The following is a 17007-nucleotide window of genomic DNA, read 5'->3' as shown; positions in this document are numbered from 1 at the left end:
GTGCATGAATGAATAGAGACCTCGGCAAGACTGGACAAGAATGTGCCAGGTTAACGCTGTAGAAAGCAGCCAAAAATTAGAAACAAATTTCAAATCCTCAAACAGGAAAACAGATTCAGTGTACAGATTCCTACCACATGACAGGAGATACTACTCAGCAAGGAAAAACCAGCACCTCAGACAAGCACGTGCACCCAAAGCCCCAGTGCTGACTGATGGGAACAGGCTGCAGAGGAAAAGCAAAGTGGTGTCATTCACAACCAGGACAAAGTGCCACCTGACACACGGCCCAGCTTCCAGAAACAGATGCCAACTCTAACAAAGAGCAGTGACAAACAACTCAGAAGTGTTGAAGAGGGAGGAAGAGAACTGTGTAGGTTCGAAATGGGGCAAAGCCACAGCATGTGCTGTCTCTAACGGTGCTGGGTGTGAGCGCTCACTGAAATTCTTCAGTCTTCACGTGCTCATCATGAATCCAATTTGCATCTGGAAATTATTTCACATTGAAACAACTGCTCATCCCTCTGACATGGAAACTTTCACTTTTAGAAACTCACGCTACCAAAACACTCAAAAATGTCATCAACAGAAAGCTGCCGACTCCAGGCCATTGTCAAAGGTAAGCATGAAGGGTCAAACATGGTTTATCTGCCCTCTCCGTGGACTATACATTCAAGATCCTAAAGCGATTCCTATGTACTCAGAAGCCTCGGGAAGACAGATGAATGACCAAAAGCAAGATAAAAACAGGGGCTGGCGAAATAACCCAATGGGCAAAGGTACTAGCTGCCAAGCCTGATGATTTCAGTTTGAGCCTCAGAATCCACATGTTGGAGAGAAATCAACACCCATTAAGTTGTTCTCTGACTTCCACATGAACTGTAGCATGTCCTCCCCACCTCCCCTCAAGTAAGTGAATACAAAAGGGTTTACTATACTGTTTATTGCTGCTCTACAAATAAGCCTGCCTTGACTTTACCCTTGACAGCACACAGAACCAACATGACTCGTTTAAATAAAGACTTCAAAAATTCATGTTATAGGCAGTGACCAGTCCAGAGGGAGCAAGAAGATGGAAGGGTCTCAGAGGTTGATGACAGGCAGGTTAGAGAGCTCAACTCATCCTTAGCAGCTGGAACTTGGGAAAGGGAAAGATCAGGCTTTGCAAGGTGGGGTGAGGAGAGAAAGGCATTACATTTTTGAAAACTTAACAAATCTGACATCTGAGGACCTACCTGGGGGAAAAAATGCTTGATGTTAAAATAGAACCCATCAGGTGACAAACCAAAGTAAAGATCTTGGAACAGAAGGAACTCACACAGCAGTGGCAGTGAGGATGTTACAGAAAAATAAATTTGGAAAACTGATTTAAAGCAAACACAAAAAAGCCAGGTATAGTGGTGAACACTTGTCATCGTAGCAATCGGGACATGCCGAGGCAAGAGGATCTGAATTAGGCCAGCCTGCTCTACAAAGTCAGACCCTGCATCAACAAACAGAACAGACTAGGGGACACAGCTCAGCTTGGTAGACTGCTTGCTTGGCATGCACAAAGGCACAGGTTACACCCCTAGCAGTACACAAAGCAGGCGAAGTACCACATGCCTGCCCAACGCTCAGGAGACAGAGGCAGGAGGATCCGAGGATCAAGGTCATCCTTGGCTCACAGCATGTTCAAAGCAGACCCTCTCCCACAAGGAGAAATAGTGGGAGAAAGGTAAGATGTCCTTTAAGTAACAGAATGGAAGGCCACCCAGAGGTCTTTGCATTGAGAATTAATGAGGCACAGAGTTGGTTTAGAGTGGCTGATCCTGTTCCACGGACTGAAAGACATCTCAGCCACCTCCCCAGCAGGCCCTGTTCACACTAGGCAGCCATCAAGTTGCAGGGGACTGCCCACCCCCTTGCCGAGGCCTTCCCATTTTCTTCTCTTCCACCTCTCAGAGGCCTTCTATCCTGAAGGTGAAGCCTGAGAATCACTAATTTTAAGTGTTTTCATTAAAAAAAAATATTACATACCTACACACATAAGTGCAGATAAATTAGCCCAAAGTAACCATTCCATAATGTGTTCACATTCGTGAACATAACATATAAATTCATTTTTAATTTATTAAAATTAGTCAGCCTTGCTGGGTGTGGTGGTGGATGCCTGTAATTCCAGCATGAAAGGCAGAGACAGACTTCTGAAATTAAGGCCAGCTTGGTCTACACAGTCAAGGGTTACATAGTGAGACCCTGTCAAAAAATAGTAACCAGTTTGGGCTTCACAGTGAAACCCTGACTCAAAACAATGAAAAAATTCCTGCCAGGTGCTGAGATGCATGCCTATAATCTCAGCACTCAGTAGATGAGGCAGAACCACCACCTCAAGCTGAAAACACAGCAAGATGCTATCTCAAAAAGATAGGCCTAGTGGCACACACCTTTAATCCCAGCATTCAGGAGGCAGAGGAAGGCAAATCTGAGTTCAAGGCCAGCCTGGTCTACATAGCAAGTTCCAGGCCACCTGGGGCTATAGGGAGACCCTGCCTCAAAAAAAAAAAAAAAAAAAAATCTCAAAAAAATTAATTCTTCATCACAAGAAAACAGAAAGGCTACAGACTAAGAAAAATATGCAAAATATATACATATTTAGATATTAAGAATTCCTATGAATCAGGAAGACTGACTCAATTTTAAAAACCTACTACATACACACTAGAACCACAACAGGAAAAGAAAAGAGATGCCTCCAAATGCCGAAATATGCTACAACAGCCACTCGGCAGTATCCCCGACACCAAACATAAGTTTGCCACATGACTATTCTACAGAGTCACCCATACTAATGAAAACACTAGCACATCATCATCACGAGTCAGTCACACAGTCAAAACCCAACACAAGTATCCTTCCACACAAGAATGTTTAAAGGAAGTGTGGCGCACACAGACTACACAACAGCATTCTGAGATAAAAAACTACCATGTGAGCCAGGCCTGCATCCCGGCTGAAGGCGCAGCAGGAGGATGGCAAACTCAAAGCCTGCCTGGGATATTGCAAGTTCAAGGCCACCATGGACAACTTAGGGAGACCCTGTCCCTGTCTGAACATAAAAAAGTGAAGAGGGCTGGGATAGAGCCTGGGGTAGAGCATTTGCCTAGCATGTGGAAGCCCTGGGTTCAATGCCTAGTACTGCAAAGAATAAAGTTAAACAAAAAACCTTATTGATCATACAACAGATGGGTCTTCAAAACTGTATACAGTGAAAGAAACTTAAGAGCTAATATTGGCCGATTCCATTCTATGAAGTTTAAAAGTCAGAAAAATTAATCTACGGGGCTACAAGTGAGAACAGCTGCCTCTAGAAGAGAGGCAGTACCCACAACATCTGCACTGAAGGAAAGGTTCCATGTCTGAGCAGCACACTAGTTGCACTCTGCAGACCTTTTCCAAAACTCAATGACTCACTTAAGCTCCATGCATAGAATTATGGTATCTAACAATATCTCAAAAATTAGACGCAATTTTTATTTTTAATTGTGCGTGTGCATGTGTGCATGTACATGTACACGCAGGTACCTGAGGACAAAAGAGTCTGGAGTCCCCAAGTTATAGGTAGTTGTGAGCTACCTGACACAGGTGCTGGGAACCAAACGTAGGTCCTCTGCAGAAACAGTACACACTCAAACACTGAAACACCTCTCCAGCCCCATGATACCATTTTACATCTATTAAAACAGCACCAGTAGCCAGATGTGATGGCTCACACCTTTAATCCCAGCACTCAGGCAGAGGCAGGAAGATCTGAGACCAAGGCCAGCATGGTCTACATAAGGCCAGCTGGAGCTACTAGACAGTGATTCTGGGTAACTAAACCAACCCTGGACAGTCATTACCAAACTACCCATAGAGAGAAACATCAAATCTTTAACATAGTTAAACCAACTGTAGCTAGGGCTGTCTACACAGACCAACCCTGGTGCAATGATTAATACACAAAACAAAAATACACACTATGATTACTTACTGACAAGTAAACTGATACATCAACTAGTTCAAAAGATACCCACAGAAATCATACCTTGGCAGTAGTATTTGGTTTCATGCCACACCGGTAAGTCATTGCCATGTGTGGAGTAAGCTGGATTTCCTTGGTAAGCTGCCGCCACTTTCCGCACTCGGGTTTTGTACACTGAACCTAGATAGGAAATTAAGTCAAGATCCATAAACTGGCTAATCTGGAGCCACTTTCACCCTGCGCTCCACATAACCACCACCTCCATGTGACCCTGCACTCCATGTACCACCACCTCCGTGTGACCCTCCACTCCACGTACCATATTCTCCATGTGACCCTGCATTCCACGTACCACCACCTCCACGTGACCCTGCACTCCACGTACCACCACCTCCATGTGACCCTGCACTCCACGTACCACCACCTCCATGTGACCCTGCAATCCACGTACCACCACCTCCATGTGACCCTGCACTCCACGTACCACCACCTCCATGTGACCCTGCAATCCACGTACCACCACCTCCATGTGACCCTGCACTCCACGTACCACCACCTCCATGTGACCCTGCACTCCATGTACCACCACCTCCATGTGACCCTGCAACTCCACACACCACCTCCATGTGACCCAGACCCATTTTTTTGGTACTGGGGATTGAACCTGGGGTTTTGTGGATGGTAGAAACTGCTCTACATCTCCAGGCCCCTTAACTGACATTCTAACAGTCCCAGTATTTTTTCCTGCCTTTGCATCACCTACCCACTTTTACACTACTAGGGTAATTTCTGATTCAACATTAGCTCAGGCAAAAGGAAAATGAAAGTTCTGAAAGCTGTTAGAAAATTTCCCAGCTGAGACCTAAGGAAACAATCAGTTACAGTATATACACTGCAAGCTGTGGTACCCTGGGTTGGATACTGGGTCACTGAGAGGACATCACTAAAAAGGTTGATGAAATCCAAATAGTTTGTTAATGCAGCCATTCACCTTACAGGTTAATTTCTCGGTCTGAGTAACAGCCATTGTAAGTGGGAGAGGAAACCAGTAGGACACAGCTGTCTTGGCAGCTTTCTTAAACTATTCCAAATACAGAAGAATGAAATCAGATCTGACTTTCTAATATACAAACACTAAAATGTGGGGCTGGAGACACAGCCCAGCAGTTAAGTACACTGACTGTTCTTAAAGACCTGGGTTTGAATCCCAGCACCCACGTGGCAGCTAAAGACTGTCCTTAACTCCAGTTCCAGGGGATCCGACAGCCTCTTCTGACCTCCACGGGCATTGCACAACACGGGTGCACTTACCTACATGCAGGCAATATACGCATACACATAAAATTAAAAAACCAAAATGATCAGACACTGAATGTGTCTGAATTCTGACCTCAGATTTGTCAGCGGGTTTCTTGCAGGCACCGAAAGTACAAGCAGAGAACAGATAAATGGAAGCTCATCGAGAATGCAAAGGAAAAAGGAATCTGCGGGAAAAAAATCTATTTGCCAGCACAGATCTAAGTGTTTTACATCCAGAATTCATAAATATTCTTCCGACAAGTTAACTTGAAAATGGGCAACATCTCAATATTTGCAAACAGCCAACAAGCAGCAGGCACTGGGGAAATACAGAGCAAAACCACGATGAGATGCCACTGTACACCTATTCAGACATCTAGCATTACAAAACTAAAGCAAGAGTTTTTTTTTTGGGGGGGGGGGTGAAGGCAGGAGGACCGGGAGTTCAAAGTCATACTGACTACACAGCAAGTCGGAGGCCATTCTGCTCTACATGAGACCCTGTCTCAAAAAAGTCAGGAAAACAAAGTTGGTGAGGGTGTGGCAAAATCTGACCCTCACACACTACAGACTATGATGGGAAAAAGAGTCTGAAGGTTCCTCAAAAATTAAAACAAAGCTGGGCCTGGTGACGCAGGCTTGTGATCCTAGCTATTCAGAGGATCACAAGTTCAAGGCCAACCTGGGAAACTTAGTGAACCCTGACTCCTCAAAATGAAAGTAAAGATAGCTGGGAATGTCAGTATCACAGCACTCAGCCTATCAAGCACAAGGCCCTGGGTTAAGTTCCAGGACCACCCCCCACCCCCCACTACCACGACCCAGCAATTCCACTCCTAGGTTATCTGAGAACTATAAACAGTACTCAAACAAGTATCTGTAAGCATGTTCACATTTTTGTGATTATCAGATGAAAGATGAAACAACCCAAGTGTCCATCTAAAGACAGATAAACACAATGAGGCCTATCCTTCCAGTGCTATGAGCCATAAAGAAAATCCTGACCGTGTGAATAAAATACACAGAAAAGGCAAGCATTGTGGGTCCCAAACTACAGGAGTCCATACTTAGCATCCAACATAGGTAAATCCACACACAGAAAGTGGCTGAGTGATTGCTGAGCACTGAGGGGAGGGAGGGGAGTGACTGCTGCCCAGGTATCAGGCTTCCTTTGTGAGTGAAGAAAATACTTTGGAATTAGAGGTGATGGTTGCATAGTACTGTGAATACACTAAATACCAGTGAACGGCACTCGTCAAAATGGTTAACTTTAAGTGTTAGGTTATAGGCAGAGAAAGTGCTTAGCATGGGCCAGGCCGTGGATTCAATCCCCAGCCCTAAAACCTACATTCATGGTTTTTAAATTACATGCATTTAACTTCAATAAGAAAAAAATTTAGATTCAGAGTGGTTAATGATGTCTTAGAAACCAGCAAGTTGCTTATTAAACAGAGGTATATTTTATACTATTTTCAAACAATGGTAAAATGAAAAAAGGGCAATGTAACAGATTAAAAAGTGAAAAGTTATAGAAGACTATACACAATGTGTGACTTGTTAAGATTTGTGTAGAAGGCATCAAATTACATCTACACAAGCATAACACAAACAGAAAAAAAGAAAAGGATGGGCACAATCCACATATTGAATTATCCAAGCTTTCTGAAAAACTAAAAATTTCTTGCTTTAGCTGGGCATAGTGGTGCACATCTTTAATCCCAGCACTCTGGAGGCAGGGGCAGGCAGATCTGTGAGTCTAAGGCCAGCCTAGTTGACATAAGTTCCAGAATATGCAGGGCTACACAGTGAGGCCCCTTCCCAAAAACAGAACAAAAATTACTTGATTTAATAATCACAAAAATAAAAGACTTCCTAAAGAGCAGCACTGTGACCTATTCCTCATTTTAGCCCACAAGTGCATCAGCACAGGGGAGCCTCCCTGTTCTTACCCAGTAGGGAAGCTGCTGGTCTGCCATGAAAGCTTTGGGACTTGGTTCAGTTTTGCCATTGCTGGTCCATATTTTTTTCCATGTAGTATACTTGTCATATCCATCTTTATGGCTGAAAACAATTAAAAATTTCAACCTGTAAGTAAATCAGATTTTCAAAATACAGTGCAAGTTGATAAATTTTATGTAAAAGACTTTACTCTCCTTGGGTACAAGGAGAGACATTTCTACAATGGACTAGGAGGACTGGTGTGCTCTCAACAGTGCCGGCATCTGAAACCAGTAGAGTACTACATAAAAAAATTTTGAATATTTAATATGGTAAAACCTTTGGCAGCCTTTAAAATTTTATCGGCAGATGAAGTAAAATGTAATAAAAAACAGAATCAGAACAAAAAAAGAGGAAACAGAAAAATACACCATTTAGAAAACATCTAGTAAAAGCCTGATGGCACAAGCCTGTGATCCCAGCTCCTCAGGAGGCAGAGGCAGAAGGGTCACAAGTTCAAGGGCTGCCTAGGCTACAGGTGAATTCAAGGTCAATCTGAACAACTTAGCAGAAGTAAAAGGGGAGAGGGAGGGCAGTCAGAAGCACTGGCTATAGGCAAAAATAAAATAAAAATAAATATAAAAATACTTTAAGTGAAAGGAGGTCTGGGGGACAGTTAGTGACAGAACACTTGCCTAGCATGCACAAGGCCTTACACTCAATCTCCAGTACTGAAGAAGCATTACTAGGCTGGGCATGGTGGCACAGAACTCTAATCCCAACATTCAGGAGGCTGAAGCAGGATGAGAATTCAAGGCCAGTCTGGGCACAAAATTTTAACAAAAGGAAATAAAACTCAAGGAAATGTGTAAAACAGCAAAATCAGCATCTGGAGAAAAGATGAGGGCATTAAACGCACTTATTAGAAAAAAAAAAAAAAACTACAAAGAAAATCAGTAACCTTAAACTTTCAACTTCCAAGGAAACCAGAGGGAAAAAAATTTAACCCTAAAGCGAAGGCTAGGTATTGCAGCACATGCCTGTAATCAATCAGAGTCAGAGTCAGGAATGGCAGCAAAGTTCCAGCCCAGCCCACACATGAGTTCAGGCCAGCCGCAGCTAAGCACTGATACACTGCCCCTACCTATACACCCTAAAAAAATACCCCTAAAGAAGAATGTAATAAAAATTATAGTGAAACTGAAAATACAAACTGAATTCTTAGAAAAAAAATTGAAATTAGAGTATTAAAGATAATTTCTATGTCACCAACTAGGATAATTCGAGAAAAGGAAAAAATAAAATACAAAATGGCTACCCATGTGTGGGTGCATCCTACTCTCAATACACTGAATAGCACAGCAGCTCCAAGTTTTCTAGAACTCATACCTGATATATGACAAGACATATTTTAGTGTGTATACACATGCCAACTTAAACCATCCAGTTTTTAAAAATGTTAACTCTTAAATTCTCATACATGTATATTGCATGTTGAATACATTCCCGTCTTCTCACCACTCTCATCAGTCCTTTCTGCACCCCCTACAGTTTTATTTCTCCTTTTTATGTCATATATACATAATTTTGTTTGTTATTTTGAGAAAAAGTCTCCCTGTAGCCTCAGCTGGCCTGGAATTGTTATATAAAGGCACGCACCACCACACCTGGCCTACATACATGGTTTTATTATCTATATAAAATCTGGGATCATGGGGCTGGAGAGATAGCTCAGTGGTTAAGAACACTGGTTCTTGCAGAAGACCCGGGTTTGAATCCCAGCACCCACATGGCAGCTAACAACTGTTGCTAACTCCAGTCCCAGGGGATCCAACGGCCTCTTCTGACCTCTGTGGACACTGCACGACACAGGTGCACTTACCTACATGCAGGCAATACACACATACACATAAAATTTTTTTTAATTTTTAAAAAATCTGGGATCCACAGATGAGAAAAAGCATATGGCATGTATATTTCAAATTGGTTTAATTCACTTAATATGGTTATCACTAGATGCATCCATTTTCCTGTAAATGGTATGACTTTTTTTTTTTGCTAAAAAATTGTCCACTGTACATATACTTTCCTCATCCATTCCAGTTTTTGGACACTAAGATTCTATAAACTATTTTGAGTAGTGCTCACAACACAGAATTTACCGTTAAAGTTCGACTAACCACAGGCATGGCTGGACAGCCCAGCAACTCTGAGTCCAAGGAATAAGTCTTAAAAGACCCTCCCCCCGGCCTCGTCACTGTGCCCTCCACCATGGAGATCTCAGTCAGCAAACCTTCTGTAGTAGTGGTCAAAGCACTCATTACAGAAATGCTCGCCACAGGAAAGGTGGTACCATCTCGACGTGTAGCCATTTTTGGCACATCTGAAAAGAGCAAATACGGGCAGCTTTAGTAAGACAACATTTCTCGCTGGCTTCCATTTAACAAGCAATGCCCCATGAGCCCATTTTGCATTATCTACACTCAAACTCCTAAGAGTCATGAGCTAACAGGAAAAGCTAGGATGGATGATTGACAGGCCACAGGGAAATGTTTAGCATCAAGCGCGTTTAAGATTTCAGTTTTCTGGAATTTGGAAGACTTGTACTATGCACAGTGAGGACAGGATCCAAGCCTAAACAGATTTATATTCTCACACTTATACTCACAGCCCAAGGGCAATTTTAAATAATACTTTCAGAGCACCTGTGTTGACTGAGGCCCGTCACGTGGTCAGGTGTGGAACTCTCCACTTGCAACATCATACCAGCACTTACAAAGTCTCAGCATTTTGAATTTCAGAGCAGAGACACTCTACGCAAGACAGTGTGGACACAGGTAGGACTCAGGTCAGCCATATGTAACTTCACAGGCAGCCTGGGGCACAGGTAGATCAAGACTCTCGGGAGCACGGATAATGTTTTACAGATGAAGCCACGATGCACTGCCCTTGCATGTGTAAGAGAAGACTAGTGATAACATCTGGCCAGAAGCAGTCTGAACAGCAAGCAGGCAGTCTGGCAACATAGTGAGTCTAGCTGTTGATAATACAGCGAGAGGACACGAAGTTGCATCACCATGAACGTGACCACCTCTATTTAAAAACAGGGTTTTTCTCCTTCAAATTTTCTTCAATCATTAAGCCTTCAAAGGTTTTCTCTGGGAGTTTGAAGTCCTAACCATACCCCCCGACACAAAAAAAGGTGATGGGGCTCTGCAGTTTTGTTTGAGACAGTCTCTTCTAGCTTGGGCTAGCCTCCAATTTGCTACGCAGCCAATTTCTTGATACCCCCGCTTCTAGTTCCTAAGTGTTGGAATTATCCGGCATGCATCAGCACACCCCTTTTTTGCTGGGGTTAGAACACAGGTCTTGGTGCACCCTAGGCAAGCACTGTAGCAACTGAGCCGCACCCCGAACTCTGTAGTATCTAGGAGACCTATACATGGGTGTGGAAGAGAAGGCATGCTACATGAGGGAGGCAAGAACAGTGCAAAGCAAACAGATGCTGTTTCTTGCTGGAAGCTTGAGTCCAACTGTCCTGTGCCCCACACCCAACAGGGACAGCAATGGCTGGCTGCACATTTAAGGACACTGTATTACAGGGTTGATCTGGATGTGATCGTCTCCACTAGGCTAGACGCCACAGGGCATCCAGGATGCTGTGGTGTATAGTGACTGAACAGCCTCCCTTAGTAGGTTACCGTATCTTAAACCATCTTGGAGGGCGCTATTCCCACCAGGCATGCTCTCATGCAAGGCCAAGGTTCACCCTCCAAACAGACCTCTCGGAAGCACTGGCAAAGCACACAGGACACGCTGCCGTGCAGCCTGCCTTTTCACATTTCCTGTACTTCTTCTCTGCCACACCATCTTCATCCTCATCGGTGACCTCAGTTGCTTTCTTCTTTGCCTACAAAAGAACCAGCTGAGGTCAAGATTCCACTGGCCCCAAGAGAGGCAGTGATGGAAAGTTTACTGAAGTCACTTGCAGGTTGGAAGTTCTGAATCTCATTTTTGTGGTGCTTGGGACTGAACCACACAGAGGCAAGCACACCAAGAGAGCCACATGTCTGGCCCTGGAAGTTCTAAATGAATGTCAACAGCACCCTGGTAATAGGACAGGGCTGAGCAGCACCGACAACTGTGAAATAACTCATCTTGCTAGAGATGTAGAAACAGCACCTTAATGACAGGTAGTTCAGAATTCAAACTCACAGGAGCCTTTTTTAGGCAAAAGTGACAGTCAAGAAGTCCTCAATCTAATTTTTCATCTCTTAAAACAGTTAAACTTTTCAGTGTAGAAGATTTAAAATGCTAGGAAAAAAAAAAATCTAGAGAACTGTAGCATTCAATCTTTACTAAATACTGCAAACAAGAAACCCCAACCTTACAAGTGACCCTCCAACAACACCTAAGCCAACTACAAGCTCAAGTCCAAATTCCTGAATGACATCTAAGCCAAGCATGACCTGGCCTCAGTGCATTCTGGACATAGCCACCTACTGGCTATTTCCCCATCATCTCTTGCTGACCCACATTTACACTCTTGGTTCCCATGGTCAGCCATGCAACTATCCACTACACACTTTAAACAGTGTACTGTGAGCTTGCCCATCAGACTGCAAGCAAGAGGAGACTGGGTTGTGTCTCTCCAGCTCTAACTCTCCAACCCTGAGCATCAATGTTTTTTTCAATTAACAGAGGAGTACCTGCCTCCCGGAGCTCCTCAAAGGCAGGCTATCCGGAGAAAGATCAAACGTGGCAGCTCTCTTCTTTGACCTCCCTCGGGATGTTGCCATTGTGTTAGAAAATCTGAGAGAGAAGAGAGAGATACTGAGCTCAAACTATTAAATATTAGCATCTGATATGTTCAAGTCATGATGTCATTTAGCAGGTGAACTGCCTGTCACCACTCCAAGTTACTTAGCCTCCTGAAGCCTGTAGTGTCATATATAAAACAAGTATAAGCCAGGCTTGGTGGCACACACCCATAATCATAGCACTGGGGAGGTAGAGGCAGGAGGATCAAGGTCATCCTCTGCTCCATAATAAGTTACTGCACAGACACATGCAATAAATAAAAATACAACAATTGGGCATAATCAGGGTGTACCATTACAATGGCATAAAGGTTAAATAAGGTGGCCTATTTAAAGCTCTGGCATAAATACTCAGTATTACCCATTAATATAATTGAACACCAGTATTGGCATAAGTCATCACTATTAATAATATGAATTTAAAAATGAGACACATACCATACAAATGATCAATAAGTAAATACCATTGTAAAATTCAGTAAGGAAAAACACCTAGTTTGCTATGGAGCTCTCCACCTTACCGGGTGTCAGTGGTTCCTAAATCTCAATGGCTTAGTGTACTTTAAGAACTCACTGCTCCTTAGTAAAAGTCAACAAATACCAGGCTCCCTCTACAGAATATTGCTATATGGACTACAGGAATCTGGATTAGATGGAAGCACTCATATCTACTAGACTAATAGCACGGTTAAGCAAACATTAAGAACAAACGTCTAGCTGGGTGTCGAGGCTCATGCTTGTAATTCCAGCAGGCATAGAGACAGAGGCCTGAGGATCAGGAATGCAAGTCCATCTTCAGCTGCACAGTGAGTTCAAGGCCAGCGTGGACTACACGAGAGTCTCAAAACCAAGCAAAGAACGAGTATCTACAAGATACATTACAGAGAAACCATGAAAGATTGAGCTATTGGAATGTTTTCAGTAAGAAAAATGGGTAAAGGGTATCGTGGATCTGAATTTATTCATGTTTTCTAATGTGTTCAACACAGGAGCAAAGGGAAAGAAAGGAAGCAAGCAGGGCACCTGCATGTAAGGCGTGTGGAGGCAGACAGCAGTTCTACAAGTTCAATCACCTTCAAAGTCACACCACCTTCACCTGGGAAAAAGGCTGAGGGCCTTGCTTGCCACTGTTGAGATATATTAATGCCCACAAGACCAAGTCTCCTGAATTATTAACTCCACATGGAAAAACCCTACCCTCCACAATGACTGAAATCTTGACATCAATACTATGCATGGTTTCCTTTAGCTGCACTTTGCATTCTTAAAGCCAGGATGCCAGCTGCAAATCCAGAAACCCTATATTCCAAGATGTACATGTGTGGAGGTCAGGACTAGCTGCAGGAGTCAGTTCTCTCCTTCTACTATGTGGATTCCAGGGATCAAGCTCAAGTCATCAAGCTAGCAAGTGCCTTCACCTACTAAGCCATCCTGCTGGTGGCACATTACAGACATAGGGAGCTGGAGGTTTAGCTCAGTGATAAGGACAAGCCTAGCATGCACAAGGCCCTGCACCAAAAATCCACAGCCACGTGTTCAGTGGTATCCATTATACTGCTAGATAAAATACAGATAATGTTTAAAAAATACTGTCTGCCTGCAATTATTGTTACAGTCAATAAAGCCTTCCTGGATCCCATTTGCACATAAATTTTATGTTATATTGGGGATCAAACCCAGAGCCCTACAAATACTAAGTAAGCAGTCTACCACTGAACTATCCATCCCTAGCACCTCATTTCTACCTTCAAAAGGTGGTCCAAATTAACCATTCATACAAGTATCAATTTTTACATACATAAAAATATGCAAGTTTCTCTATGTGTAACACTTGTATCCCAATTTATAAGCCACAAAATATGTAAATACACATATTTGTGAAGCCTAATACGTTAAGTATTTTAGCAAAAACATTTGAAGTTCAATGTGAAGTTTATGAACATGAAATCAGACTTGGTTCATGCAACATTTAAAATAACCCAGAAATACATGTTCCCAAAAGCAAGCATGGTTTCCAGAAATTTCAATGAATATTTACATCGACACAGGAGGGGCTTGGGAGATGGCTCAGTGGTTAAGGGCACTGGCTGTTCTTGCAGAGGACCTGGGTTCGGTTCCCAGCACCCACACCACAGCTAGCAACCTTCCATAACTCCAGTTCAGGGGAATCTGACACCCTCTTCTGCCTTGTACAGGTATTACATGACACAGGTACACTAAACACACATGCAGGCAAAACACTCAAACACATAAATTTTAAATCTACACAGGAAAAAGCACACTTAATGCAATAAAGAAGACTCAAGAAGTGGTTAAAGAAAACATTGGCTATAAAAGCTTTTAAACCCGAAGATTTAAAGGTAATACAGTCACTTTTAATTACACAACGTGCTTCCAATTGTTTTAGCACTTAGTCTGTATCATCGCTGTTGCTGAGTCCTTGGGTCTTACAATGAAGAGAAAAATAACAAGTTGCAAGGTCTCAAATTATTGTATTTTAGAATATAATCTTTGAAATACTAAAGTACCATTAAAACAAACTAGTGTAACTGCTTTCTCACCTGTGTTGTTTGTTAGCAGGCGTCTCCCACTGCAGGCGAGGCTGCCCTCCAACTGTTCGCAATGCTGTCAACCTCCAGGTGAGAGCCACAACACCCTCCCACCTGGTTCTTCAGTAAAGACACCCAATTAAAGAATTTGCTTTGTGTTCAGAATTTTTTCAGGGAAAGTTGTTTTAGAGACAGTGTCTCATTACGTATTCCTGGTTGACCTGAACTCAGCTCAGCCTAGCTCAGCCTCCTGAGGGGATTGAAGACATGCACCACCACACCGGGTTTGTGTTCAGTTATTTTGTAAACCTATTTCTTCCTCATTTTAAAGCGGTGCCTTTAGCTTTCTCTCAACCTACTTTTTAAAAGTGGGTTTTAGGAAATAAAGTGAATGTATCAATATTTAGATTTCTCTTTAAATAACACCCAGGTGTTTTCAAATCCAACTTGAGTTTAAACACACACAGGATTCATAAAAACACGAATCCAAAAGACTCCAAGATAATGTAAAAATCTACAGCTTGGCGAGCATCATTTGTAAACATAGGGCAAACTACCAGAAACTTCTTCAGTGACAATGAAAACTGAAAGTTCCCTTTGGGTCACTTAAACTAAGGCAAACCTAGCTGTTTACAATACCTCATGCTAATGTGATTTTCAGAACTACGGATCCAGTGCAGCAATTCAATACTGAATTATTTAACATTCAATATGAAGCCCAATAGTTCAATTCTGAATTCCCAATTGCCTGGGTGTCTTGACTATTTTCCTTGTCTGGACAATTATTCGTGGTACAATATATTTTTAAAAGAATCAAAGTCAGGTGCAGCAGCTCCTGTCTGTAATCCCAGGAAGCCGAGACAGAGCTGTTGCAAGTTCAAGAAAGAAAAAAGTCAAAACCTTGAGTTGTGTCTGTGTTGAAAGGATTTCCCATACCGGGCATGGTCCATGGGTTTCAAGCACACTGGGTCTCTAAGGCTGGGTTCCAGATCACTGAACGCCACTTTCTGCAGCTGGGCTTGCTTGCCTCTGCCTTCCTCGCTCACGTGTCAGCTGTCAGGCTGCAGCTACCAGCCACCCAGGACCCCGAGGGGTGCAACCCCAGGGGAGTTACCTACCGCAGCAACCTGGCTCTCATCAGGCTCCGCGTGGGACCATCCGCAACACCTGCGGGCCAGGCCGGAGCCCCGCCGCTTGGGATGGGAGGCAGAGGCCGAGGTCCTGCCTTCAGGGCTGCGGGATTCCCAAAAGCTGTGACCCTGAGTGCGGAGCCCGGCCTGGAGTGCCCCCTCTTAAGGCGGGACGGGGCGGTCGGAGTTCCCGGGGCCCCGGTAGGGAGTTTAGCCCGGGGTCCCCCAAAGGCCAGGTGGGGAGCTTCGCCCGGGGTCCCCCAAGGCCCCAGATGGGGAGCCCGGCCTAGGGTCCTTCCTCAAGCTGCGGGGTTTCCCGAGGCCCCAGATAGAGAACTCAGCCTGGGGTTCCTATTGGACTGCAGTGGGGTTCCCCAAGGCACCAGATGCGGAGCTTAGCCCGGAGTCCGTCCTGTTAAGACTACGGGGTTCCCGGAGGCCCCTGTGGGGAGCTCAGCCTGGGGTCCCTCCTATTGGACTGCTGTGGAGTTCCCCGAGGCACCAGATGCGGAGCTCAGCCTGGGGTCGCTCCTGTTAAGACTACGGGGTTCCCCGAGGCCGCTGTGGGGAGCTTACCTGCGGTCACTCCTACTAAATTGCCGGGTCCCCGAGGCCGTGGGGGGAGTCCAGCCCGGCCCCCTCCTCCCGGGCTGCGGGGCTCCCACCCCCCGGGCCGGTGACAGCGCAGGGCACCCTCCACCCGGGCCCGGCGCTGCCAGCCGCCCAGGCGGAGAAGCCACCGCCCCAGACTCACCGCGGCTCCCCAGGGGTGCACTGACCTGCCCGCAGGGCCTCGGAGACGCGCGGCGTGGGGAAGCCCGCGCCCCGGCAGCCCAGCCCGGGAACCCCCGGCCCGCACGGGATCCCCCGCGCCACGCCTTTCCAGACATGGGGCGGCCGGGAGCCCCTGGCAACCCGAGCGCCTCCCTCCCGGCGACCGGCGCTGACCGGCGGAGAAGCGCGGCTAGCCCGCAGCCCGCCGCTTTCTGCGGCTCTGTCACCCGGAACCCGCCGCCGGCCCCACGAGCGCCCGCAGGGTCCCGAGTCCACACCTGGGAGCGCCGGCCAGTCGGCGCACGCTGCCCGGGGCTGCACAAGATCCGCTCCGCGAGCCGCAGCGAGCTCCGCTCGGCCGCCACCGCTTCCGCCCCTATCTCGGCGTGACCCGGAGTGGGAGGAGCCCGCCGGCCCTGCGAGCAGGAGGGTCCGGCGCTCGCCCCGCCCCGGCCGTTTCCGCCGCTGCGCAAACTCGGCGCCTGGGAGGGGCG

The 17007-nt window shown here is 45.3% G+C and overlaps 1 protein-coding gene across 3 annotated transcripts in view; it reads right to left on the bottom strand.

Annotated features, from left to right (window-relative positions):
* The window catches only part of Kdm1b (lysine demethylase 1B), a 50210-nt gene extending 33267 nt beyond the window's left edge, over positions 1–16943 (bottom strand). For 2 of the 3 annotated variants that reach the window (XM_029570395.1, XM_029570396.1), the window contains exons 1-6: positions 16792–16943; positions 11950–12052; positions 11023–11150; positions 9534–9623; positions 7252–7363; positions 4067–4183 (exon numbers count right to left, since the gene is read on the bottom strand). In XM_029570395.1, coding sequence (XP_029426255.1) covers positions 4067–4183; positions 7252–7363; positions 9534–9623; positions 11023–11150; positions 11950–12039 — 537 coding nt within the window. In that variant the 5' untranslated portion in view covers positions 12040–12052; positions 16792–16943. Of the gene's footprint in view, positions 1–4066; positions 4184–7251; positions 7364–9533; positions 9624–11022; positions 11151–11949; positions 12053–14621; positions 14730–16791 lie in introns of all 3 variants that reach the window. The other variant, XM_008847072.3, reaches the window with a different exon arrangement.
* Positions 16944–17007: the final 64 nt, after the last annotated feature.

The sequence above is a fragment of the Nannospalax galili genome, unplaced genomic scaffold (genome assembly GCF_000622305.1).
Source record: "Nannospalax galili isolate Female #2095 unplaced genomic scaffold, S.galili_v1.0 scaffold923, whole genome shotgun sequence".
NCBI classification, from domain to species: Eukaryota; Metazoa; Chordata; class Mammalia; order Rodentia; family Spalacidae; genus Nannospalax; species Nannospalax galili.
Note: the sequence above shows the minus strand (reverse complement) of the source record. Positions and strands in the feature narration are given on the sequence as shown.